This window comes from Capra hircus, chromosome 2 (assembly GCF_001704415.2).
Source record: "Capra hircus breed San Clemente chromosome 2, ASM170441v1, whole genome shotgun sequence".
NCBI classification, from domain to species: Eukaryota; Metazoa; Chordata; class Mammalia; order Artiodactyla; family Bovidae; genus Capra; species Capra hircus.
In genome coordinates, this window is record NC_030809.1 from 68510479 (window position 1) to 68537110 (window position 26632).

At 35.7% G+C, this 26632-nt stretch overlaps 1 protein-coding gene across 2 annotated transcripts in view; it reads right to left on the minus strand.

The window, feature by feature from the left end:
* DPP10 (dipeptidyl peptidase like 10) overlaps window positions 1-26632 on the minus strand; it is a 771622-nt gene that overhangs the window by 68242 nt on the left and 676748 nt on the right. For both annotated transcript variants that reach the window (XM_005676208.3, XM_005676210.2), the window contains exons 12-13: window positions 20926-20964; window positions 10388-10495 (exon numbers count right to left, since the gene is read on the minus strand). In XM_005676208.3, the coding sequence (XP_005676265.1) occupies window positions 10388-10495; window positions 20926-20964 (147 nt within the window). The remainder of the gene's footprint in view (window positions 1-10387; window positions 10496-20925; window positions 20965-26632) is intronic.

Consider the following 26632-nt stretch of genomic DNA (forward strand, 5'->3'; position numbering starts at 1 on the left):
GTCGGACATGACTGAGCAACTGAACTGAACTGAACTTATACTTCACATCAGGAAACACACTGGTACTCATCTTCTCACTTTTAACAATGCTGCTTACAGGGTAACTGGGAGGTACACTTTTTGCAAAAATACATTTCACCTTGAAATTAAAAGTGTGATGATAATGCACTTTATGTAACTAGGTTTTCTTCAATGAACTATCTGCTCAGTAGTTTTGTCAATGATTCATGACCTTTCCTTAATTAAATTATCATTTCAAAGTGATTTTCTCACTGTAACAGCCCTTCTATATTTATTACATAGTATTCTTCTGAAGCAAAGAGGAACTAAAGAGCCTCTTGATGAAGGTGAAAGAGGAGAGTGAAAAAGCGGGCTTAAAACTCAACATTCAGAAAACTAAGATCATGGCATCTGGTCCCATCACTTCATGGCAAATAGATGGGGAAACAATGAAAACAATGACAGAATTTCTTTTCTTCTGCTTGAAAATCACTGCAGATGGATACTGCAGCCATGGAATTTAAAGATGCTTGTTCCTTGGAATAAAAGCTATGACAAACCTAGACAGCATATTAAAAAACAGAGACATTACTTTGCCAAAAAAGTTTCATTTAATCAAAGCTATGGTTTTTCCAGTAGTCATGTACGGATGTGAGTGTTGAACCATAAAGAAAGCTGAGTACCAAACAATTAATGTTTTCAAACTGTGATGTTGGAGACGACTCTTGAGAGTGTCTTGGATGGCAAAAGATCAAATAAGTCAAACCTAAAGGAAATCAGTCCTGACTATACATTGGAAGGACTGATGTTGAAACTGAAGCTCCAATACTTTGGCCACCTGATGCAAATAAAAGATTCATTAGAAAAGACCTTGATACTGGGAAAGGTTGAAGGCAGGAGAAAAAGACGATGGCAGAGGATGAGATGTTTGGATGGCATCACCAACTCAATGGATATGAGTTTGAGCAAGGTCCTGGAGATGACGAAGAACAGGGAAGCCTGTATGCTGCAGTTCATGGGGTTGCCAAGAAATAGGATTGAGCAACTGAATGATATTCTTCTGTTAAAGATCTTTCCTTACTTTTACATGCTTACATGTGTTCATTGCATCAGTTCTTTGGCACTCAGCTTTCTTCACAGTCCAACTCTCACATCCATATACAACTACTGGAAAAACCACAGCCTTGACTAGATGGACCTTTGTTGGCAAAGTAATGTCTCTGCTTTTGAGTATGCTATCTAGGTTGGTCATAACTTTCCCTCCAAGAAGTAAGCATCTTTTAATTTCATGGCTGCAATCACCATCTGCAGTGATTTTGGAGCCCCCCAAAATGAAGTTGGACACTGTTTCCACTGTTTCCCCATCCATTTGCCATGAAGTGATGGGACCAGATGCCATGATCTTAGTTTTCTGAATGCTGAGCTTTAAGCCAACTTTCTCACTCTCCTCTTTCACTTTCATCAAGAGGCTTTTTAGTTCCTCTTCACTTTCTGCCATAAGGGTGGTATCATCTGCATATCTGAGGTTATTGATATTTCTCCTGGCAATCTTGATTCCAGCTTGCGCTTCTTCCAGCCCAGCATTTCTCATGATGTACTCCACTGCTGCTAAGTTGCTTCAGTCGTATCTGACTCTGTGTGACCCCATAGACAGCAGCCCACCAGGCTTCCCCATCCCTGGGATTCTCCAGGCAAGAACACTGGAGTGGGTGATGTACTCTGCATATAAGTTAAATAAGGAGGGTGACAATATACGGCCTTGACGTACTCCTTTTCCTATTTGGAACCACATATATACTTTAACCCACCATAAATTTAGAAAGTATACTTTACTTTCAAATGTTTTAAATACAAAGTTACCATTGTTGCTATTAGCTGAATAACATGTTAAACATGAATAACATGTTTGGTGTAAATATATAAAGAATCTAAGATTTTGAAGTGGGAAAGTTTTATTAAATGTACACTTTTTTAGACTACTTAAGGCAGAAATTAAATGGTCAATTAACTATGTACAGGTGGTATTAGAATCTTTTTTCAAAAAAAAAATACTTGTGACTTTTTGTACACATTGATATTTCAAACATCTCCCTAAATCAACTATTCCATATTCTTAAAGGGAGTTCTAGCTGGTCAAAGTCAACAACAAGAATGTAATTTATTTTAACTTCTTCATATACTGTCTGATAAATTATAGCACTTTATAAGCATTTGTTGAAAAAAAGTATAAATGTAAAGATAAAAACAAATTTCTGAGATTTGACACAGCCTAAAATTTGTTGTGGAGTTCTGAAGTCTCATATTTAATTGTCAAATTTCCACAGGACAACCACCCAGTGAATGGCCTTACTTACTCATTTTGTTCCTGTTTTGAGTGAGCCAAGGACAGAAAGAATACTAACAGCTCAAGGTTTTAATGCATCTTTGGTGCTCAATTTCTCGATGAACAAAATCTCAAAACATTAAAAAGTAAAGAGATTCTGATCAATATTTGTTTGGAGATAGGCTTTTTTCACAGATTTCTAGATTGATTATACTTTGATTTTCAGAGAATTTTGGTGTGTGTTTATGTGTCTTTTAAGGAAATAAGAGTGACCATATTAAAAGTGATCATGAGTAAAAATCCAATGACATGAAAATTGTTTGAAAACAATGTACAGAAAATTAAAATTACACATTCAATGATGCATCTAGGATCAAAATATACTTCTAAGTGTAGAAGCAAAATATCTCTTGTTGGTAGCCATAATAACAACCTCACAAACCTTTGCACTTTATTCAAACACCTATAATTTCTTTGCTTATTTTATGTCTGCCTCAGCCACTGTGGGCTTGGGGAATAAGTGGCACTTCATTCACATGTAATATCATAGACTATCTTGTATAGTTATAAGACTCATAAGCTATTTTTCCAATAATAGTATCTAGTTATATCATAACAGTGAGCATATTAAGTTTGATCTCTACTCTGGGTAAATAATCCCATTACCAATCACAATATGGTAGATGCCCATACAGTAAATTTAAAATAAATAACAAGAGACTTGGCTAGTCTTTATGAGGGGGTGTCTTTACCTTAATTTTCCATCCGCCTTCAGTAGAAATATAATCACAGGAAAGGTAATTTAACAAAGTAGGAAAGAATAATTATTTTACTTCACAGAAATAATTCTTTCTTTCTGTGAAACCACAATCTCTATTATATTAACTTTGTAGAATAGAAACACTGATTATGAATTTTGACAAGGGCAACATGGCAATATGCTTCAAACTGAACTCATTTTTCACTTTTAATTTTCAAAGAGCAGCAATAAAACTAGTAACTTCATTAATTTTTAAAAGAACTGAAAATCTAGGAAATAAAATGTTTTTATTTGGGACATCAGAAACCAGGCACCTTTCCTTGAATTGGCAGATAGTTTATCTTACTCAGACAGTTCAATACTGATATTTATATTCACAAGTGGAAAACATTGGTATCAGTAAAAGTTTAATGACACACATGCTTTTCACCTAATTATACACTGTTAATTCATTTCTTATAATAAATTCTGTTTAATTTTTGCAGCTTTTAAGTATGGGAAATATTGCAGTGCTTAAAAATAGCATGCTTTAATTTATTGTCTATTCAACATGTGAGGTAAGAGAATTGTTTTCAGACAATGTCCTTATCAGATACAACAGTGAAATGTAATGAAAAAAATCGTATTGGGTTGATTAGGTGATAGAATTGAGGGTTGGGGGCATGCTATTTTCTACAGTATTTGTAATGAATAATTTAAAATTATTCCAAGTGAAATTGTCAGCTCTCATGAGCAAAACTCTGTACTGCTGAATAGAGAGAGTGAATGAATTCACCAACATATAAAATTTTTCATTTAACACAGCTTTGGAAGATAACTGGGCAATTGCTTATGCTTATAAATCTGAACCACTTAACATGACCGCAACTCTGCTTATCCCATATTAGAGAGGAAAAAGGGAGCCATGTCCTTGACAAAAACCGTTTCTTAACTGCAACTTACATTGTAAGATAGAGGATATTATACTTCCAAATACGGGACCTCAGAAATTAGAGTCTACATAAGGAATGCCATAGGGAGAAGGTGAAAGGAAACTATCTAAAGTGGTCTATTGTAAAAAAAGAGTTTGCATCGTTGCTTGAATTAAACTGTTTCCAATACTGCATATTGCACACTCTACTCAGAAGGAATTTTATGTCAGCTTATATAGATTTTCAAATTGCTAATATCCACTGGATCATCAAAAAAGCAAGAGAGTTCCAGGAAAACATCTATTTCTGTATTGACTATGCCAAAGCCTTTGACTGTGTGGATCACAATAGACTGTGGAAAATTCTGAAAGTGATGGGAATACCAGACCACCTGACCTGCCTCTTGAGAAACCTATATGCAGGTCAGGAAGCAACAGTTAGAACTGGACATGGAACAACAGACTGGTTCCAAATAGGAAAAGTAGTCCGTCAGGCTGTATATTGTCACTCTGCTTATTTAACTTATATGCAGAGTACATCATGAGAAATGCTGGGCTAGAAGAAGCACAAGCTGGAATCAAGATTGCTGGGAGAAATATCAATAACCTCAGATATGCAGATGACACCACTCTTATGGCAGAAAGTGAAAAAGAACTAAAAAGCCTCTTGATGAAAGTGAAAGAGGAGAGTGAAAAAGTTGGCTTAAAGCTCAACATTCAGAAAACTAAGATATGGCATCTGATCCCATCACTTCATGGGAAATAGATGGGGAAACAGTGGAAACAGTGTCTGACTTTATCCTGGGGTGCTCCAAAATCACTGCAGCCATGAAATTAAAAGACACTTACTCCTTGGAAGGAAAGTTATGACCAACCTAGATAGCATATTCAAAAGCAGAGACATTACTTTGCCAACACAGGTCCATCTAGTCAAGTCTATGGTTTATCCAGTGGTCCTGTATGGATGTGAGAGTTGAACTCTGAAGAAAGCTGAGTGCCGAAGAATTGATGCTTTTGAACTGTGGTGTTGGAGAAGACTCTTGGGAGTCCCTTGGACTGCAAGGAGATCCAACCAGTCCATTCTGAAGGAGATCAGCCCTGGGATTTCTTTGGAGGGAATGATGCTGAAGCTGAAACTCCAATACTTTGGCCACCTCATGCGAAGAGTTGACTCATTGGAAAAGACTCTGATGCTGGGAGGGATTGGGGGCAGGAGGAGAAGGGGACAATAGAGGATGAGATGGCTGGATGGCATCACTGACTCGATGGACATGAGTTTGAGTGAACTCCGGGAGTTGGTGACGGACAGGGAGGCCTGGCATGCTGCAATTCATGGGTTCGCAAAGAGTCAGACACGACAGAGTGACTGAACTGAACTGAACTGAACTATATAGATTTTTGGAAGACTCAGTTTTTATTTTTATTATCTTTAACAGAATATATAAAAGCAGAGAAACCTCATTCATAAATTGTGTTTTCTCATATTTATATATAAAGTATCCAGAAATATATAGGGCTTAACAATATTTTACTTTTGATATAGGAATTCCAGTTCTGTTAACTAAAATTAAATAAATAATTTATAATAAAGTAAGTTTTATACATAGTGAAATCTATAACTACAGCTAATTGTCACTAATTGAAACATTGAACAATCATGGTTAAGTAGGTGTGTGAGTGCTATCACTTCAATCATCTGACTCTTTACAACTCTATGGATTGTATCCCGCCAGACTCTTCTGTCCATGGCATTTTCCAGGCAGGAATACTGGAGGGGGTTGCCATGCCCGTCTCCAGAGGAACTTCCCTACCCAGGGATTGAACACAGGTCTCCTGAATTGCAGGCATATCTGTTACCACTAGTGCCACCTGGGAAGGTACACCCAGTCAACTAAATATGAATATTCAAAAGAATTGCACTCAAAATTGTTTACCACTATGGGACGATTTTGCTTCTAAATTAAAATATCAGGATAAAATGCTGTAGTTTACGTAAAATTATAATAATACTTTAAAGAATACTGGAGGAAAATGTCATAATTTTTTTCTACTTTTATATTTTGGAATTATTTTAACAAGCATTAGTTTTGTAACTGAAGGGGAAAAAACACTAAAATATTTGTAAGGAAAATCGTCCATTTATGCAATGAATATATCCTAAACACTAATTTGTAGCCTGGTGTATAACCAATGTATTTTTGTTTACCTACAAACTGTGTAAGAGAGACAAATGTTTGCAAAATTTTACTACTTTCATTTGGTAAGACAGTTCAAACAGATAAATCTATTTTCAGTCAATGGGGAAGCTCTCAAATGTAGCTTAGCATCTAGTACTACAAAAGTAGTCTTCCTGACTATTGGCTGCTAAGCTCTCTGTCCCTATCATTTCTCTCTCTCTGGGCACATCAATTTAGGTGGCATCCTCAGGCATATAAAAGGAAGGAAGAAGGGGTAAAAAGTCATCTCTGGTGACATGCATTACTGTTTAGACAGTAAATTATTAAACTATTTGTGGAGGGCCAATTTTACATTCTATATCAAAACCTAAGCAAAGACATATGTACACATACACTTTGCCTAGGTACCTTTTGATATCTAGAAATATATATTTATAGGAATAATGTTTACCTTTGAATACTTTTTAGTATCAAAAATAGAAATGAATTTGATGATTAAAATTAATTCAATTAAATATGGTATGATATGTTTACTGGACATAATGTTGAGTAGCTATTAAAATCACATTTTAAAATAATATTAAATATTAGGAATGCAATTAAATGATGTGAGAAAATACTCATAAATCACTCTTTAAATGTTACAAGTAAATATATAGCTTTGCATGTTTTTAGGTGAAAAATGACATATTTTTCACGTAAAAAGGAATTCAAAACATATACAACAACTGATTTGCAATGTGCCAGTGTGGGGTGATGAGACCATATTTGATGTTATATATACCTTTATATAGTTTATTCAGTTATTACTTTACAAATTTTTATAGTGTGCATATATGTAGATGTCAATATGGTAATTATAAACAATTCATTAAAGAGCTTTTTTGTTAGCTATTTTAAAATTGAGGCAAAGAGATTCAAAATATTTACTAAAATTCTCTGTGTGTATATATGTATTAACTTAAGAATAAACTGTATTTAGCTAGGCACTGACCTCTGATTCATTAACAAAGTAGGTTATCTTTAGCCACATTGCCAAAATATCTTCAAATAATCATGCAACCATGTTTATTTCTCAGTGAGGCAAACCACAAGTTCTCTGAACTGCAACCAGAATATATAAAAATGTTTTCTAGTTCAATGAAATTTTGTTATAATCTCCATATGGAAGAGGAACAAAGTAAACACATCTGCTCTATGAAGTTGTTCTGAATATTTCAGAAATAATGAATTAGACTGCATTTCAGACTGGTTTGATTGGGAGACAGGAGGTATTTCTTCCTAAGGCTTGTAAAGAAAATTTTGTTAGGTATATAAATACCTCAGTTCTTACATGCCAACATGTTCATCCCTGACTGCCAACTCCACACTTTCAAAAAGACATTTCACTTCCTACTTTGTTGGATAGACTATCTTCTAAGATATATATATATATAAAGTCTCTTAGTCCTGTCTGACTCTCTGCAACCCCATGGACTATAGCCCGCAAGGCTCCTCTGTCCATGGGATTCCCCAGGCAAGAATACTCGAGTGGATTGCCATTCCCTTCTCCATATGTATATGCTTAGTTGACTTCCCTGGAGGCTCAGAAGGTAAAGAATCTGCCTGCCAATACAGGAGACACTAGTTCGACCCCTGGAAGATCTCCTGGAGAAGGTAATGGCAACCCAGTCTAGTATTATTGCCTGGAGAATCCCACTGACAGTGGAGACTGGTGGGCTACAGTTCATGGGGTCCCAAAGAGTTAACACAATTGTGTGACTAACACTTAAGATATGCTTAGTTGCTCACTCGTGTCCAACTCCTTGCGACCCTTTGGACTTCAGCCTGCCAGGCTCCTTTGTCCTTTGGATTTTTCAGACAAGAATAGTGGAGTGGGTTGCCATTTTCTCCTGCATGGGATCTTCCCCACCCAAGGATCAAACCCGCATCTCTTGTGTCTCCTGCACTTCAGGTAGATTCTTTACCTGCTGAGCCAATGAAAGTCCATTTATGTTACGTTTACTCATCTATAGATGTATTACACATCTTTCTCTACCTTTCTCTGTATCTTATGAATATATTCACAATTTGTATATAATTTTGACTACTTGGGTTTGTATTCAGATTACTGAATAAAAATGCAGATAATTAAAATTTTAATAAGATGTTACCACAGGCAATTGTAAGATTTGGAAGATTTATTATTTTGGCACAAGTATATCCCCAGTATTTATGATAACAAAATTTATGGTTAACAAGCAAAAGTGAATCAAGTCAGCAATTTGCTGGTAAAGCTTCCTCCAGTTCACATAAACATCAAAAAGTATTCCATTAATATCACCTGTCTGTTATAATCATTTAATAGTTCAGTGCAGAATCACCTCCAATTTTTTTCATATACAAATGCATTCATTTATTTAAAAACATAAATGAGATCACATCATATATTACTCTATAAGCTATTTTTCTAATTTAATAATATACCTTGAAAAATGATCTACTTCTCCACTGTGGAAATTATGTATGGTCAAATTATTTATTTCAGCTTTGCTTAAAATTAAAGTTAAAATCATGACAATTACTTTAATAGTACAGACTTTGGAAAAGTGCTGCCTTTTAAGTTATTGACATTGACTTTAAGAATTCAAGTTTCTGAGCTGCCCAATGTAAATATGTATATGGATAATGGTAAAATTTTATGAACATGCACAAGACTTGAAGATATTAAGAACATAAAAGCACTCCGGTTGCTTAGGGAATCTTTTGCCACATTTATTTTTATTCTATTCTTAGTAAGCATGAAAGTTGCTCAATCATGTCCAACTCTTGACCCCATGGACTGTCACTTGCCAGGCTTCTCTTTCCATGGAATTTTCCAGGCTAGAATACTGAAAATGGTTAGCCATTCCCTTCTCTAGGGAATCTTCCGGATTCAAGGATTGAACCTGGGTCTCTTTCTTGCATTTCAGGCAGATTCCTTACCATCTGTGCCACAAGATAATCACCCATTCGAATTGTGGTGCTGAAGAACTGATGCTTTTGAACTGTGGTGTTGGAGAAGACACTTGAGAGTCCCTTGGACGGCAAGGAGATTGAACCAGTTAATCCTAAAGGAAATCAAACCTGAATAGTCATTGGAAGGATTTATACCGAGGCTGAAGCTCCAATACTGTGGCCACCTGATGCAAAGAGCTGACTCATTGGAAAAGACCCTGGTGCTGGGAAAGATCAAAAGCAGAAGGAAGCAACAGGGTTGGATGACATCACTGACTCAATGGACATGAGTTTGAGCAAACTCTGGGAGATAGTGAAAGACAGGGAAACCTGGTGTGCCACAGTTCATGGGGTCACAAAGAGTCAGACATGACTGAGCAACTGAACAACAACAAAGTAAGTATGAAATTGATTCTTGGCTAGTATGTTTATAACATTCTTAAGAAAGATTCCAATTTATCCACAATGCTTTATCTTGATAAATCATCATTTACCTGTGACTAGACTGTTTATTTGATTTTGAAGGAAACTTTATTTCTCATGAATATTTTATTGGGAATTAGTTTCAAATTGACTCATAATCTTACCATATTTTAATTATTTATTGTGAATTCCCTGATTCATTTTATAATTAGTAAAACTGAATAAACTGGTTAACTAACATTCACTTGAAATGTAGAGGAAAAATAACACTTTATTCTCTTTTTATCAAAAAGTCCCTAAAAATGTAACACAGATTTTGTGACTTTGAGACTTTGACAACACTTAAGAAATCTATTTTACCCTAGTTTTTAGAATCTGCATTGCATTTCCTTCTGTGAGTGTTCCATAACGTATTAACTATTCAGTTTTTGATGGACATTCAGGTTGCTTCAGGTATGTAAAATTTTATAACATTTTGAAAACATTACTTGTACCAAATAGGTGATATATATTTGTTGAATGAGAAATTGTCTCTCGAGTTTCCTCAGATCTTTGAAAGTAGGAGTTTGGTTCTTTCTATTTATTAAATTCTATATCCCAAGGCCCTCAACTCATACCACACATGTGTATCTCACTAAGTTTTATTGAATGCTGAAAATGTTTTGTGGGTGGCTTGAATTAAGGCTATGGATGGGGACCCTTTTCCTAAAATATCCCTGAGTTGGATATATGACTGGATGCCACAGATATTAACCATAAATGCAGAATGCCATGTGGATGGCAACGAAGACAAACCACATGAGGAACACAGCACTTACCTGGACCAGGAACATAGCTATGTGGTGAAACTCTCCACGACCCCCTTGCTTCACAGGAACTGTCATGAAGAATTTGCTGCCATCTCTAGAAAACACGGGCTCCTCATTCTAAAAAACAGAAGCACGTATAACAATCTCAAAAGGGCATCTGAAAATTGTGCTGCCAACTACTACCAATACATGCATGGATTAGACAAACAATTGGTTTATTTTGGCAAAAGGTTGAATTATTATTTAAAATATACAAGTATGATAATATTTTTAAAGTGAACTCAGTGATGCCTTAGGCACATGGGCATATATGTGTTTTTGAAAGGTGAGATGAATGGAAAAGTATCTTGCATATTGAATAGAAATGATTCACAATTAGACTAACGACAGTTTTGAAACTGGTTCAGAAAATAGCTTTCATATCTTCACATATGATTGTGCTTAGAGATGTACCCTTCAAAAATTAAGAAAATATGAACAGCTATTAATAGTTTATCAAACTCTTTTTTTAATTTGGAAAATTGTATAACGTACAATATTTAATACATCTTCCTGAAATCTTTTACTCAGCAAGTGAAGTTATTGAAGATACATTTCTGATGATGTGTATATAAATTTACTGTAAATATAAAAATGAAAAGACTGCAAAATTGGAACCAATCAATTGAAAATGATTTAATTCACATTTCCCATCCTCGCTGCTCACTTTTTCACAAACACACAAACATAGATGTCCATTTGATGATTTTTTAATTAAACTCCAGTGGCATGTTAAATCAATACAATTGTTTTTGAAAATTAAATGATGGAGGCTATACTTATAGACTGCTTTCTCTTGCTTAAGGGGAAACATTAAGAAATTGGATTTACATAACAAAAAATTGAGTTCTTTCTTTTGGATTAGTGAGAGTGACTATGTTGTTGTTGTTCATTCCCTAAGTCCTGTCCAATTCTTTGCGACCCCATGGACTGCAGTGTGCCAGGCTCCTCTGTCCACAATTCCCTGTAGTTTGCTCAAATTAATGCCCACTGAGTTGGCGATGCTATCCAACCATCTCATCCTCTGCTGCTTCCTTCTTCTTTTGCCTTCATTCTTTTCCAGCAACAGGGTCTTTTCCAATGAGTTGGCTCTTCACATCATGTTACAAAGTATTGGAGCTTCAGCATCAGCATCATTCCATCCCTGAATGAAGTAGGGTTGATTTCCTTTAGGCTTGGCTGGTTGGATTTCTGTGCTGTCAAAGGGACTTTCAAGAGTCTTCTCCAGCACCATAATTCAAAAGCAATAATTTCTCAGAGCTCCACCTTCTTTATCACATCTCTAGATGACTACTGGGAAAAAAAAGCTTTGTCTATACAGACCTCTGTGAGCAAACCAATGTTTCTGCTTTTTAATACACTGTCTAGGTTTGTTATAGCTTTCCTTCCAAGGAGATAGAGTCTTCTAATTTTAAGGCTGCAGTCACTGTCTGCATTGATTTTGGAGCCAAAGAAAATAAAATCTGACATTGCTTCCACTTTTCCCCCTTCTATTTGCTATGAAGTGATGGCACCAGATGCCATGATCTTAGTTTTTTGAATGTTGAGTTTCATGCCAGCTTTTTTACTCTCCTCTTTCACCCTCATCTAAAGAGACTCTTTAGTTCCTCTTTACTTTCCATCATTAGAATGGTATTGTCTACATATCTGTGATTACTGATATCTCTCCTGGAAATCTTGATTCCAGCGTGTGAGTCATCTAGCCTGTCATTTCATATGATGTATTCTGCATCATAAGATAAATAAGCAAGGTGACAATTATTTGGCCTTGTTCTATTCCTTTCCCAATTTGGAACCAGTCAGTTGTTCCATGTCCATTTCTAACTGTTGCTTCTTGACCCACATACAGGTTTCTCAGGAGACAGGAAAGGTAAGGTGGTCTGGTATTTTCATCCCTTTAAGAATTTTCCATAGTTCGTTTTGATCCACCCAAAGGCTTTAGAATAGTTCAAGAAGCAGAGGTAGATATTTTTCTGGAGTTCCATTGCTTTTTCCATGATCCAATGGATGCTGGCAATTTTATTTCTTGTCCCTCTGTCTCTTTAAAACCCAATTGGTATATCTGGAATTTCACAGGTCACATACTGTTGAAATTGAACTTGAAGGATTTTGAGCATAAACTCGCTAGCATGTGAAATGAGTGAAACTGTACTCTAGTTTGAACATTCTTTGGCATTGCTCTTCTTTGGGATTGGAATAAAAACTGACCTCTTCCACTCCTGGAGTCACTGCTGAGTTTTCCAAAGTGCTAACAAAATGAGTGCAGCAGTTTAACAGCACCATCTTTTTTAGGATTTGAAATAGCTTAGCTGGAATTCATCCACCTCCTCTAGCTTCATTAGTAGTAATGCTTTCTAAGGCCCACTTGACTTCAAACTCCAGGATGTCTGGCTCTAGGAGAGTGATCACACCATAGGGATTATCCATAGTTAACATTAAGACCTTTTTGCATAGTTCTCTCTTGCCACCTTTTATCAATCTCTATTGCTTATTTTAGGTCATTACTATCTGTCCTTTATCATGTCCATCTTTGCAAGAAATATTCTCTTGATATCTCCAATTTTCTTAAAGAGATCTCTATTCTTTCCCATTCTATTATTTCCCTCTATTTCTTTTCATTGTTCATTTAAGAAGACATTCTTATATCTCCTTGCTCTTCTCTAGAACTCTGAATTCAGTATACCTTGAAATTTCTCCTTTGACTTTTGCTTCTCTTCTTTCTTCAATAATTTTTAAGCCTCCTCAGACAACCCCTTTGCCTTCTTGAATCTCTTCTTGTTTGGGATGGTTTTGACCACTGCCTCCTATACATTGTTTTGAACCTCAGTCTATAGTTCTTCAGGCACTCTGTCTACCAGATCTAATCCCTTAATCTGTTTATCACTGGGGCTTCCCTGGTGGCTCAGAGGTTAAAGCGTCTGACTCCAATGCAGGAGACCCGAGTTCGATCCCTGGGTTGGGAAGATCCCCTGGAGAAGGAAATGGCAACCCACTCCAGTATTCTTGCCTGGAAAATCTCATGGACAGAGGAGCCTGGTAGGCTACAGTCCACGAGGTCGCAAAGAGTCGGATCACTGCCACTGTTTAATCATAAGGAATTTGATTTCGATCATACCTGAATGGTTTTATTAGGCCATTAGGCTTCCCTGGTGGCTCAGACAGTAAACCATCTGCCTACAATGTGGGAGACCCGGGTTTGATCCCTGGGTTGGGAAGATCCTCTGGAGAAGGAAATGGCAACCCACTCCAGTACTCTTGCCTGGAAAATCCCATGGACGGAGGAGCCTGGTAGGATATGATATATGGGGTTGCAAAGAGTTGGACACGACTGAGTGACTTCATCACACCTCACTTAATAGCTTTCCCTACTCCCTTAAATTTAAGCCTGAATGGTCACCTAGTGGTTTTCCCTACTCTCTTAAATTTAAGCCTGAACTTTGTAGTAAGGTGCTCATGATCTGAGCCACAGACAGCTCCAGGTTTTGCTTTTGCTGACTCTATAGAGCTCCTCCATCTTTGGCTGCAAAGAACATAATCAATCTGATTTTTATATTGACCATCTGGAGAAGGAAATGGCAACCCACTCCAGTACTCTTGCCTGGAAAATCCCATGGATGGAGAAACGTGGTGGGCTACAGTCCATGGGGTCGCAAAGAGTTGGACACGACTGAGCGACTTCACTTTCACTTTCACTTGCTGGTGATATCCATTTGTGAAGCTATCTCTTTGGCTTTTGGAAAAGGGTGTTTACTGTGACCAGCCTGTTCTCTTGACAAACTCTGTTAGACTTTGCTCTGCCTATTTTGTACTCCGAAGCCAAACTTGCCTGTTATTCTGGATATTTCTTGACTTTCTACTTTTGCATTCTAATCCCCTATGATGAAAAAGGACTTCTTTTTAGTGTTAGTTCTATAAGATGTTGTAGGTCTTCATAGGAGTGGTCAACTTCAGTTTGTTTTCCATCAGTGTTTGGGGAATAGACTTGGATTACTGTGATGTTAAATGGTTTGCCTTGGAAAGGAACCAAGATCATTCTGTCATTTTTGACATTGCACCCAAGTACCACATTTCAGACTCTTTGGTTGACTATGAGGGTTACTCCAATTCTTCTAAGGGATTCTTGCCCACAGTAGTAGGTATAATGGTCATCTATATTAAATTCACCCATTCCTGTCCAGTTTACTTCACTGTTTCCTAAGATGTTGATGTTCATTCAATCTTGCCCTCTCCTGCTTAATCATGTCCAATTTACCTTGATTCATGAACCTAACACTGCAGGTTCCTATGCAATATTGTTCTTAACAGCATCCAACTTGACTTTCACCACCAGACACATCCACAGCCGAGTGTCATTTCTGCTTTTGCCCAGCCACTTCACTCTTTTTTGAACTAATGATGATTGTACTCTGCTCTTCCCTAGGAGCATACTAGACACCTTCCAACCTGGGAGGCTCATGCTCTGGTGTCATATCTTTTTGCTTTTCATACCGTTCATGGAGTTTTTGTAGCAAGAATACTAAAGTGATTTGTTATTTTTTCCTCCAGTGGACCATGTTTTGTCAGAACTCTTCATTAAGACCCATCTGTCTTGGATGACCCTGCATAGCATGGCTCATAACTTCAATGAGTTACACAAGCCCCTTCTCCAAGACAAGGCTGTGATCCATGAAGGGGAAGAGTGACTATACATATGGTATAAAGCAAGGCTTTGATATGGTTTCCTTAACAGGTCTTCAGAGTGGCTCAAGCACTATTAAATGACCTGATCCTCTACTCTTTCTCATCTATTCTTCCTTCCTTCTGCATCCTGCATTTTTCTGCTCCAGAGTCTGCACATTTTAACTTTTTTCCCTCACTTTGCCTGGCTCTTTCTCAGCCCTCACTCTCTCGTTCACTCTCTTTGTTGGTGGAACTTATTTATTTTTGTTATTGGAATAATGTTGATATACAATGTTGTGTTAGGTATACATCAAACTGAATCAGTAATATATATATCCACTTTTTAAGATTTTTTTCCCATATAGGGCATTTCAGAGCACTGAGTAGATTTCCCAGTGCTATGCAATAGGTTCTTCTTATTTATCTATTTTGTTTATATTCATGTGTGCTCAGTCTCTCAGTTGTGCCCAACTCTTTGCAACCCCTTGGCTGTAGCCCACCAGGCTCCTCTGTCCATGGGATTCTTCAGGCAAGAATGCTGGAGTGGGTTGCCAGTTCCTTCTCCAAGGGATCTTCCTAACCCTGGTATCAAACCCATGTCTCCTGGGTCTTCTGCATTGCAGGTGGATTCTTTACCACTAAGCCACTTGGGATAGTAGTGTTCATATGTCAATGCCAATCTCCCAATTTATCCCTCCCTTCCCTTCCCCCTCAGTAACCAAAGCTGGTCTTCTGCATCCGTGACTATTTCTGTTTTGTAAATAAACTCATTTGTACCATTTTTTAAAAGTTCTACATTTAAGCAATAACATATGTTATTTGTCTTTCCCTGAGTTACTTCACTTAGTATGACAATTTCTAGGTCCATCCATGCTGCTGCAAAAAGATCTTCATTGATCTCATCCTTTCTCTGCTCTAAATCTACCTTAGCAGGCAGGTGTTTTCTGGTAATCCCATGTAAATTGTGATTGGGGAAACTAGATCATCCAACGGTATTTGAATCTCCCATCACCCTCTTAGCGATCATCTCTTTTGTCCATACCACCTAGTACCATCCAACATATTATATTTTATGTATGTGTACATTTGTTTGTATATGAATGGATGTGTGTATGTGTGCATATAGGTAGGTAAGCAGATGGGAAGTAGAAGGCGTTCCTCTAGAATGTAAGCTCCATGAGGCAAAAACCTTGTATTCTTCACTGCTTTGCATTTGGTACCCAGGACAGTGACTATTGCATAAGTTGTATTTAATAATCATTTGTTGAATAAGTAAATTAATAACTACTTAATAATCTCAAGTCTGATTCTAGTTTCATTAGTAAAATAGAAATGTCTTACTAATATTTCTATCTAATAGAAAATAAATATTTTTATTCTTTTTAATTATTCTATTTATTTATTTTACTCTATTATTACTAATAGAAAATATAATAAATATAAAAAATACAAATATTATTTTTCTTGTACACTTTATGGACACTCATGAAAATGTAAATGGTATGTGTAATAAATTTGAAAGTCTGAACTAATATAACACAAGGGTGGGAAAAATGCTTTGCAAGGCAGATAATAAATACTGACAAGGTATTTGATTGAGTGAATCACATTCCGCACTGTGATTTGTTGTTCAGTCTCTCAGTCATGTCTGACTCTTTGTTACTCCATGGAATGCAGCAGGCCAGGCTTCCCCTGTCCTTCACCATCTCCTGGAGCTTGCTCAAACTCATGTCTATTGAGTTAGTGATGCCATTCAACCATCTCATCCTCTGTCATCCCCTTCTCCTGCCTTCAATCTTTCCCAGCATCAGGGTCTTTTCTAGTGAGTCAGCTCTTTGTATCAGTTGGCCAAAGTATTGGAGCTTCAGCTTCAACATCAGTCCTTCCAATGACTATTCAGGACTGATTTCCTTTAGGATTGACTCGTTTGATCTCCTTGCAGTCCAAGGGACTCTCAAGAGTCTTCTCCAACACCACAGTTCAAAAGCATCAATTCTTCAGCTCTCAGGTTTCTTTATAGTCCAACTCTCACATCCATACATGACTACTGGAAAAACCATAGCTTTGACTAGATGGACCTTTGTTGGCAAAGAAATGTCTCTGTTTTTTAATAAACTGTCTAGGCTTGTCATAGCTTTTATTCCAAGGAGCAAGCGTCTTTTATTTTCATGGCTGCAATCACCATCTGCAGTAATTTTGAAGCCCAAGAAAAGAAAGTCTGTCACTCTTTCCATTGTTTCCCCATCTATTTGCCACGAAGTGATGGGAGCAGATGCCATGATCTTCGTTTTTTGAATGTTGAGTATTATTGCAGCTTTTGTACTCTCCTCTTTCACCTTCATCAAGAGGCTCTTTAGTTCCTCTTCACTTTCTGCCATAAGGGTGGTGTTATCTGCATATCCAAGGTTCTTGATATTTCTCCCAGCAATCCTGATTCCAGGATTCATCCAGCCCAGCATTTCCCATGATGTACTGTGCATATAACTTAAATATAACTTAGACTGGGTGACAATCTGCAGCCTTGATGTACTCCTCCCCAATTTGGAACCAGCCCACTGTTCTATGTCTGGTTTGAACTGTTGCTTCATGTCGTGCATATAGGTTTCTCAGGAGGCAGGTACGGTGATCTGTTATTCCCATCACTTGAAGAATTTTCCATAGTTTGATTTGATCTACACAGTCAAAGGCTTTAGCAGAGTAGAAGCAGAAGTAGATGATTTTCTCAAATTCTCTTGATTTTTCTATTAACCAATGGATGTTGGCAACTATGATAGAGTCAAGAATTCTGTATTTTCTATCCCTTGCCTATATGTAATGTCTCTCTGCCTTTGCAATGGAATTTCTTCTGTCTGGAGTAAGCTTTCACTCGTCTTTTTTGTGCTATATCTTCCTCATTTTTTACTTAAACTCAAAACAGAAACCATTTTTAAATTTCTGTAGCTAGAAAGCCCCTTTTATTTAGGAAATCTCTCCCTGGAGACTCTAAGTAGTACTCTGTATTCATCTCTCTTGACTTTCAGAGCACTCTATTATATGGTTGACTTCCTTCACTAGGCAAGTAATAATTAAACTAAGTTTGTAATTTTATCTTTTTTTTTCTAGGACACAGTAGGTGACCTACGTATAACTGCACAGATGAATGCGTGTGTACAATGGGCAAAAATATTTGTTATATATATCACTTTATCCACTACATTTACTCCAAACTATTGGCTCCTCCCTATTTAAGATTCTGCTCCTGTGCTTTACTCCAAAATTAAATCGTAGCATTGTCCTTTTTATGTTAGTCCCTCTTCTTCCAATTCTCATACCTTGGAAATAGTTCATTTTAAGGAATAGATGGGGTTCATAATTACTAATACATTTCTGGGTTTAAAAACTTTCACCACTGGACAGAAACTAGTTATACAGCTCTATGTAGAGCATTTCCTACAATCAAATAAAGAATGAAGCCAATCTCACTGTCCATGTTTATGACCTTAAGCAAGGCAGTGTTTATGACACACAAGCCAGTGAACTGAGGATAGCACACTTTACCTCTTGACCAAGCATTTTTTATACCAGTTATTCCAATTATAAGTCTCTTGAAAGCTAGGAGAAAAATGCTCACTTCTCTCTGCTCTTCTCACCAAACAGAAAACAAGCATGAGTATTACATTAAATTTCTCATTTTCTTTGAAAGTTGCTTCATCTCATTACACATTCTCATTCTTTTAATTTCACTGAATTCTATTTAAGTATTTCATGAAATTCCCTTAGAACTTTTGGAGAAAAAAATCAACTGCAACAAACTACTTCCTACATTTTCTTATTGAATACTTGATAACTGTGTTTTTTTTAAATTTCTATTAAATATTCATAAATTTGGGACTTAAAATGTAGGTAACATAATCCTAAAAATTCATACATTGTGTTATTGTATGTTAGACTATTATGAATTTCACTGACAATTAGAATAGGTTTAATAATGCAGATAATTTAGAATAAATCCATATATATTTTTAATTATTTTCAATTATTTAACTTAATTTTGATTTTTTTTTTTTTTGCTAAATAAAGTCAGGTTTCCCTCAGTTTAATTTTGCACATTGACTATGATTAAATAGTTTATATTGTTATCTATGGAGAGAGAGATGACAGATAGATGATACATAGACAGATAGTCAGATAGGGAGACAGATATATCTACAGCCTATTCACAATCTTTCTTACTCTTTTATTCAACAGGTACATATGGAACTCTTCTTATAACCAGACTGTATTTTAAGCATTTGTTACATAATGAATAATAAAAAATGAACAACATTCTTGCCCTTGTGAAGTTTGTAAAAAAAAAAATCACAGAACTAACTGTGTACGTTTACATAAATATTGCACTGGACTTTAAGTTTTATTGGGGGATGTTATTTGATTAGTGTGGTTTGAAGAGGTGACTTCTTAAGCAGGTGATATAGGCTGAAGTTTGACAAATAAGCAACTTTCAGGTAAGAAAGCAATTGAGAAAATTCTGTTCAGAAGGAAGAGTTCACATAAAGGTCTGGTGAATATGAGGGCTAATGGAGAAAATGAGAGAAAAGATGATATGACACAGAGCTGGAAAAGCTTTCAAATAAATCTCTTATAGACCCTTTAAGATGTTGGTCTTTATCTGTAGAATGAAGGGGAGATAAAAATTATCAGTTGTAAGAGAATATCAGAGTGTTTGGGGCAGTAGAATTAGAGATGTGTTTTGAAAAGGTCACTCAGCCAGGCTGAGATGTGGAGAACAGACTGGCAGTTTCCTAAGGGACTGAGAGTTCACCAGTCAAGGAGGAAACACAGTGCTGATAGTTTGATCCTCTATAGTGTTTGTAAATTGGAGAGAAGTAAATGACTTGAAGTCTTTGCGAGTAAATCAGAATAACTTGGTGATGAGTAACATATGCAGATAAGGATACGAAAAGTTCAATAATCCTCAGTAGGTTTATGATTTTGATAGCTGGGTGGATAAATACTTCTGTGACTTCTATGATAAGAATACTGACTTACTGGAAGAGAATGGAATTTAGTTTGAACCTGAGGAGTATGCTGTTACTTTTATAGATTTAGGAGAAGATGCCAAGCATGAGTTTGTATATATATCAGAACTCAGAGAATTTAGTTGCCTGGGGCTATACAGTCAGAGGTAGCAATTGAAACCACAGATGTATATGACACCCAGGGAGAGAATATGAAATAAAAGAGCACTGTAAAGAACAAAACAAATCAAAACCAAATAAGCCAAGCCAAACATTTCCTCTGCAAAAGGCAGTGATGAAGTTAGTAGTAAAATAGGTTGATCTACATTTGAATAATCTTGTGTTTCCTTCTGAAATATCCAGTTAGACAGCACGTTGTGGAGACATTTGTGATCATCTGGTTCTAGCTTCATTGATATCACAAGCTAGCACTGTGTAAGCTGGAAACTGTCTAAGGAAATGTTCGTCTGAGTAGCAGTTTATGTGGAGACTTGGTCAGATTTCTGGGCAACTTGAGCAGTGCTGATGGTTCCTAGTTTATATGGGCTGCACCTTTTTCTTCAACACAACTATTTACTTTTATGAATGGTCCTGAAATTGGATCCTGGTACTAATTCAACAACTTGTGTTCTATTAAAAACAAAGAAAAAAACAAAGTAATCTTTTCACAAATGATGTCATAAAACCCAAGTCATATATTTTAACGAAAAAGACTCACTTATTCAAAAATAACAGAGCCTTAAACTCATACAACTGAAATAACTTTTGAGAAAAAGTTATATATAAAACAAAAGAGTGAATAGGGTAGATATGATGACAAAATGTGACATAAAGAGACCATCTATACCATACCTGTTTAGACAGCCACGTATCTGACGTCATCTCATATTTCTGAAACAGAACAATTAAATCCATGAAGTATCTAAAGACCAGAATGCGCATGCATTGATTCACTTTTTTCCAACAGTGTTATCCTTCAGGCACTTTTCCTCTCCTTGCAGCTAGTGAAATACCGTGAGAGATCCCATTGTCATTATTGATTTAAGCTGAATAAGTAGAGAACTGAAGTGAAATGATATTTTAATTGCAACATCTTTTCTTTGGTGAACCCCTTCAGGATTCTCAGTTGTGCTTCACCAGAGATAGAAGATAACTTTTCAGTTCTGTTTGATTACATCATTCAAACTGTTTTGAGTCACTAGACACTGTCTCTTTGCACCTCTGGCCATCATCAGGACACAAAATGATTAAGACCTTCCAAAAAACCTGGGCAAACAGCCAGGAATAAAATTTAAGAGTGGACATACTGTCATTCGATTCAGTCTTACCATAGTCACTCTTTCCCCTTAGGTAAAATAATTAACCATTCGAAATGACAAAGCTTTTTGTATCTTTAGAATAATTTCACACATGATCAGAATAAAATTACATATCGAAAAGCAAAATTAGACTAATCTCAATTTGAATATGTGTATATAAGGCAAATTTTAGTAATGCTGTTTACATGCAGCAACTTATATCTTTTGGTTCTCTGGAAAAATGATTCTATAATAAAAGTATTCAAATGGAGAAAACTAAATCAGAATATATTAGAGATTTTACCTCTATGCAAAATTATATCATTTCAAATTATAAGTAATAATAATTATCTATTTATAGTTTGTTTTTACCAATTTGCCCTTTTAAATACATATTATTATTACATAACTACTAACCATTTCCCCTTTTCAGGGCATTTCCCTTCAAATAGATTTTTTCTTAATTTATATACCTATATCAAAATAACATCTAACTGAATCATTCCTTGATTTCCTATTCATATTTTGACAGTAATCATCCTTGATATCTGTAAAACACAGATATGACATGGGGAGAGGGGAGGAGAGGGTGAGATGTATAGAAAGAGTAACATGGAAACTTACACTCCCATATGTAAAATAGACAGCCAACAGGAATTTGCTGTATGGCTCAGGAAACTCAAACAGGGGCTCTGTATCAACCTAGAGGGGTGCAATGGGGAGGAAGATGGGAGGGAGGTTCAAAAGGGAGGGGATATATATATACCTATGGCTGATTCATGTTGAGGTTTGACAGAAAACAGCAAAATTCTGTAAAGCAATTATCCTTCAATAAAAAAATGTATCAATGCCACTGCTTATTAGTGTCACTAAGTTTTGTTACAATGCACAAAGGTCCAAAATTTCACATGTAATTACTTGTCTTACTATTTCAATTCTAGTAGAAAGTAAAATCTTTCTAACTCCATAATGAAATAGAAATATAATAGGATATCAATAAAGTATCAATTCTAGAATGTGATTGGGTTCCTATAGCTTTTCTATTGAAGCGTTTTGCCTATATAGATTATCCCTACCTATGTAGACAATTGACAGGTTTTCTCAAACTAGAACATATGCATGAACAATTTGTAAATGACTTTGTAATCACCTGACTAGGAAACCATCCAGAACACTTAAACAAATAAATAGAGATTGTGATCAGCCTATAAGCCGGTCAGATGGAAGAAGATAATTAAAACAAATTTTCTAATAAGCACAAGCTAAATGTAAAGAAAATCAGTGAAACCCAGTGAGTAAGTGGCTGATGCCCATCTACTGTACTTCGTTGTCACATCTATGCTCATCTTTCCAATCACAGATAACTTTTTTCCTCTTTAGTTCTACCTTTTACAGACCATTTAAAAATAATGTTTAAAAATACTTGTATAATTTGCATGTAGTGAAATGTATAGGTCTTAATTGTATGTGATGAGTTTTGATAAATGTATTTACCTTCCATTAAGATATGAGAATTTTACATTTTTAAACACATTCCCTCAAGTCCCTTCACAGAGGTTCCAAAAGAAAGCTACCCCTACAAACTCTTTTTCCATAGGTAGTTTTGCCTGTTTTAGAAATTCAGATAACTGGAATCACATATTATATATTATTTTGTGTGGGTTTCTTTCACATCACATGTTTTTGCAATTCATTCATATTGTTGCGTATATCAGCATTCCATTCAAGTTGCAGATTGGAATGTCATTGTATTGATATGCTTTGTTTTGTTCATCAAAAGTTTTTAATTTTGATGATGTATACTTTATTTTTTTCTTTTACAATAAATGATTACTTTGTCTATTCAAATAGTGAAGTTATATTCCATCTTTTCATCTAGAAGATGGTACTAGCTCTTAGATTTAAGACTTCAATGTGTCTCAAATTAGTTTTAGAATATAATGTAAGAAATGTCAACCATCCTTGTATTTTCCATCTAATTATTGATAGTTCCAGCATCATTTCCCCCAATTGAATTGTTTTGTCACCTATGTTGATTATTGATTGATCATATAAATATGGATCTACTTCTAGAAAGGCTATTCAGTACAATTGATCTATCTGTGTGTGTGTTTTCTTTCTACACTACAATCTCAGTTTCTGGCTTTCTGGTTATTCCTGAAACTATGTAGCAAAGCTCCTCCAAAATTTTCTTTCTTTTTTAACTGGATTGATTTAACTGGCCAGGTATTTTGCATTTCCAAATGCATTTTAAAACCATCCTTTCTATTTCTACCATAAAAGTATGCTGAGATTTTAATTGGTATTGTATTGAAACTACAGTTCAATTTGAGTAGAATTGACATCTACAACATTAAGTCTTTCAATACAGGTATGTGGCTTAGCCTCTATTTATGTAGGTCTTTTCCAATGCCTTGCAGGAATGATTTAGTTTTCAATATTAGTATTTTGCCACTCTTTGATAAATATATTTATATGCATTTAATGTTTTAAAGATCTTAATAATATTTTTATTTTCTATCATAATATTCAGTCAGTTCAGTTCAGTCCTTCAGTCACGTTTGACTCTTTGTGACCCCAAGGACTGCAGCACCCAGGCTTCCCTGTCCAACACCAACTCCCAGAGCTTGCTCAAATTCATGTCTATTGAGTCGGTGATGCCATCCAACAATCTCATCCTCTTGTCATCCCCTTCTCTTCCTGACTTCAATCTTTCCCAGGATCAGGGTCTTTTCCAATGAGTCAGTTCTTTGTATCAGGCGGCCAAAGTATTGGAGTTTCCACTTCAGCATCAGTCCTTCCAATGAATATTCAGGACTGATTTCCTTTAGGATTGACTGGTTTGATTTCCTTGCAAGGGAGTCCCTTTCCAAGGGACTCTCAAGATTTTTCTACAATACCACAATTCAAAAGCACCAATTCTTTGGCGTTCAGCCTTCTTTATGGTCCATCGCTTACATCCATGCATGTCTACTAGTAAAACCATAGCTTTGACTATAAAGACCTTTGTCAGCAAAGTAATGTCTGCTATTTAACATGCTGTCTAGGTGTGTCATAGCTTTTCTTCCAAGGAGTAAGCGTCTTTTAATTTCATGGCCGCCATCAACCTCTGCAGTGATTTTGGAGCCCAAGAAAATAAACTCTGTCACTGTTTCTATCATTTCCCCATCTATTTCTTATCTATTTCCATTATTTCCCCATCTATCATAATGATACCAGTCTTAAAGATAAATTTTGTTGCTTCTTAAATCTTTCTTTGAAATAAGTGTAAACTTACAGACAAGTTAAAAGACCTGTTCAAGAAGCATCTTCATATACTCTTAGACATATTCCTCATGTATTTATATTTTGCTACATTTGTTTTATTATTATATCTCTCTATTGTTTCTAAACTATGTGAGAGACTAGTAGAAACCTTTTTTTCCAAAATCAATTAGAAATTTAATTTTTTTCTAGACAATTTGACGGCAATTTTATAGTATTGTATCCATTTATCCCAGAATAATTCAGTGAGCATTTCTTAAGAAAACTGTGGTATCCTATATTATTAATAAAATGTTTTTACAGTTCAGTTCAGTTCAATTCAGTCACTCAGTTGTGTTTGACTTTTTGCAACCCCATGAATCGCAGTATACCAGGCCTCCCTGTTCATCACCAACTCCCGGAGTTCACTCAAACTCACGTCCATCGAGTCCGTGATGCCATCCAGCCATCTCATACTCTGTCATCCCCTTCTCCTCCTGCCCCCAATCCCTCCCAGCATCAGAGTCTTTTCCAATGAGTCAGCTCTTCGCATGAGGTGGCCAAAGTACTGGAGTTTCAGCTTTAGCATCATTCCTTCCAAAGAAATCCCAGGGTTGATCTCCTTTAGAATGGACTGGTTGGATCTCCTGGCAGTCCAAGGGACTCTCAGGAGTCTTCTCCAACACCACAGTTCAAAAGCATCAGTTCTTCGGCGCTCAGCTTTCTTTACAGTCCAAATCTCACATCTATACATGACCACTGGAAAAAACATAGCCTTGACTAGACGGACCTTTGTTGGCAAAGTAATATCTCTGCTTTTCAATATGCTATCTAGGTTGGTCATAACTTTTCTTCCAAGGGGTAAGCGTCTTTTAATTTCATGGCTGCAGTCACCATCTGCAGTGATTTTTACAGTAAAAGAATAATAATCAGGAAACAGAACAATAAATTGAAGTTGATGCCCTGATGTATAAAAATAAGCTGAGAAATTCTCTTATGAATTGTGACCTATTCTGGTATTTTTGGTAAATTTATTACATTTTGTTTATACAATAATATTATACAAATAAAGATAATTTTACTTCTTCCTTACCAATCATCATGATAGATATTCCATGAAAGTTTCTCTGACTAGAGTCCCTAATATTTATTTAATGTGTAGAGTTAGACTGTCTATCCTTACTTTATTGTTGATCTTAAGGTGAACATGGATAATGTTTCACCATTTAGTATAGTATTTGTTGGTTATTTTGTGGGTATCCTGCACCAGAATGGAGACATTACTTTCTATTCATTTATGTTGAAAGTTATCATGAATGGATGTTGAGTTTTGTTAGTTGCTTTTTCTTCATCTAAGATAATTTCTTACTTTTCTATTTTTTTTTCTGTTAAAATAGTGAATTACATTGATTTTCAATATAAGCTAATCTTAAATTCCAGGCTAAAATCCTATTTAGTCATGATGCATTATTCTTTATATTTGCCAGAATGATATATTAATATGCTAAAAATGTTTTATATACATATTCACAACAGATATCAGTCTAAAATGTTCTTTTTTAATGTCTTTGTCTAGTTTTAATAACAGGACAATATTCTCTCATAAAAATAAAGTTGAGAAATTCTCTTTCTTTCCCACTTTATAGAAAATGTAAGAAAGGTAAAAAAAAAAATCCATTTTCCCCCAGTTTTAATGAGATGTAATTAACATTGTGTAAGTTTAAGGTGTACAACATAATGATGTGATATATGTATATATTATGAAATGACCAGTAAAAGAAGTTTTGTTAATATCCATCAACTTACATAGCTAACAGATTTTCCCCTTGTCATGAGAATACTCAAGATTCTCTCAGCAACTTTCAAATATATTATTACTATTCTAACAGGTAAGAGGTGATATCTCATTATGGTTTTCATTTCCCTAATGATTAGAGATACTGGGCACTTGGCTATTTGACTATATCCTTTGGAAAATATCTATTTTAGGTCATTTGCTCATTTTAACTGAATTATTA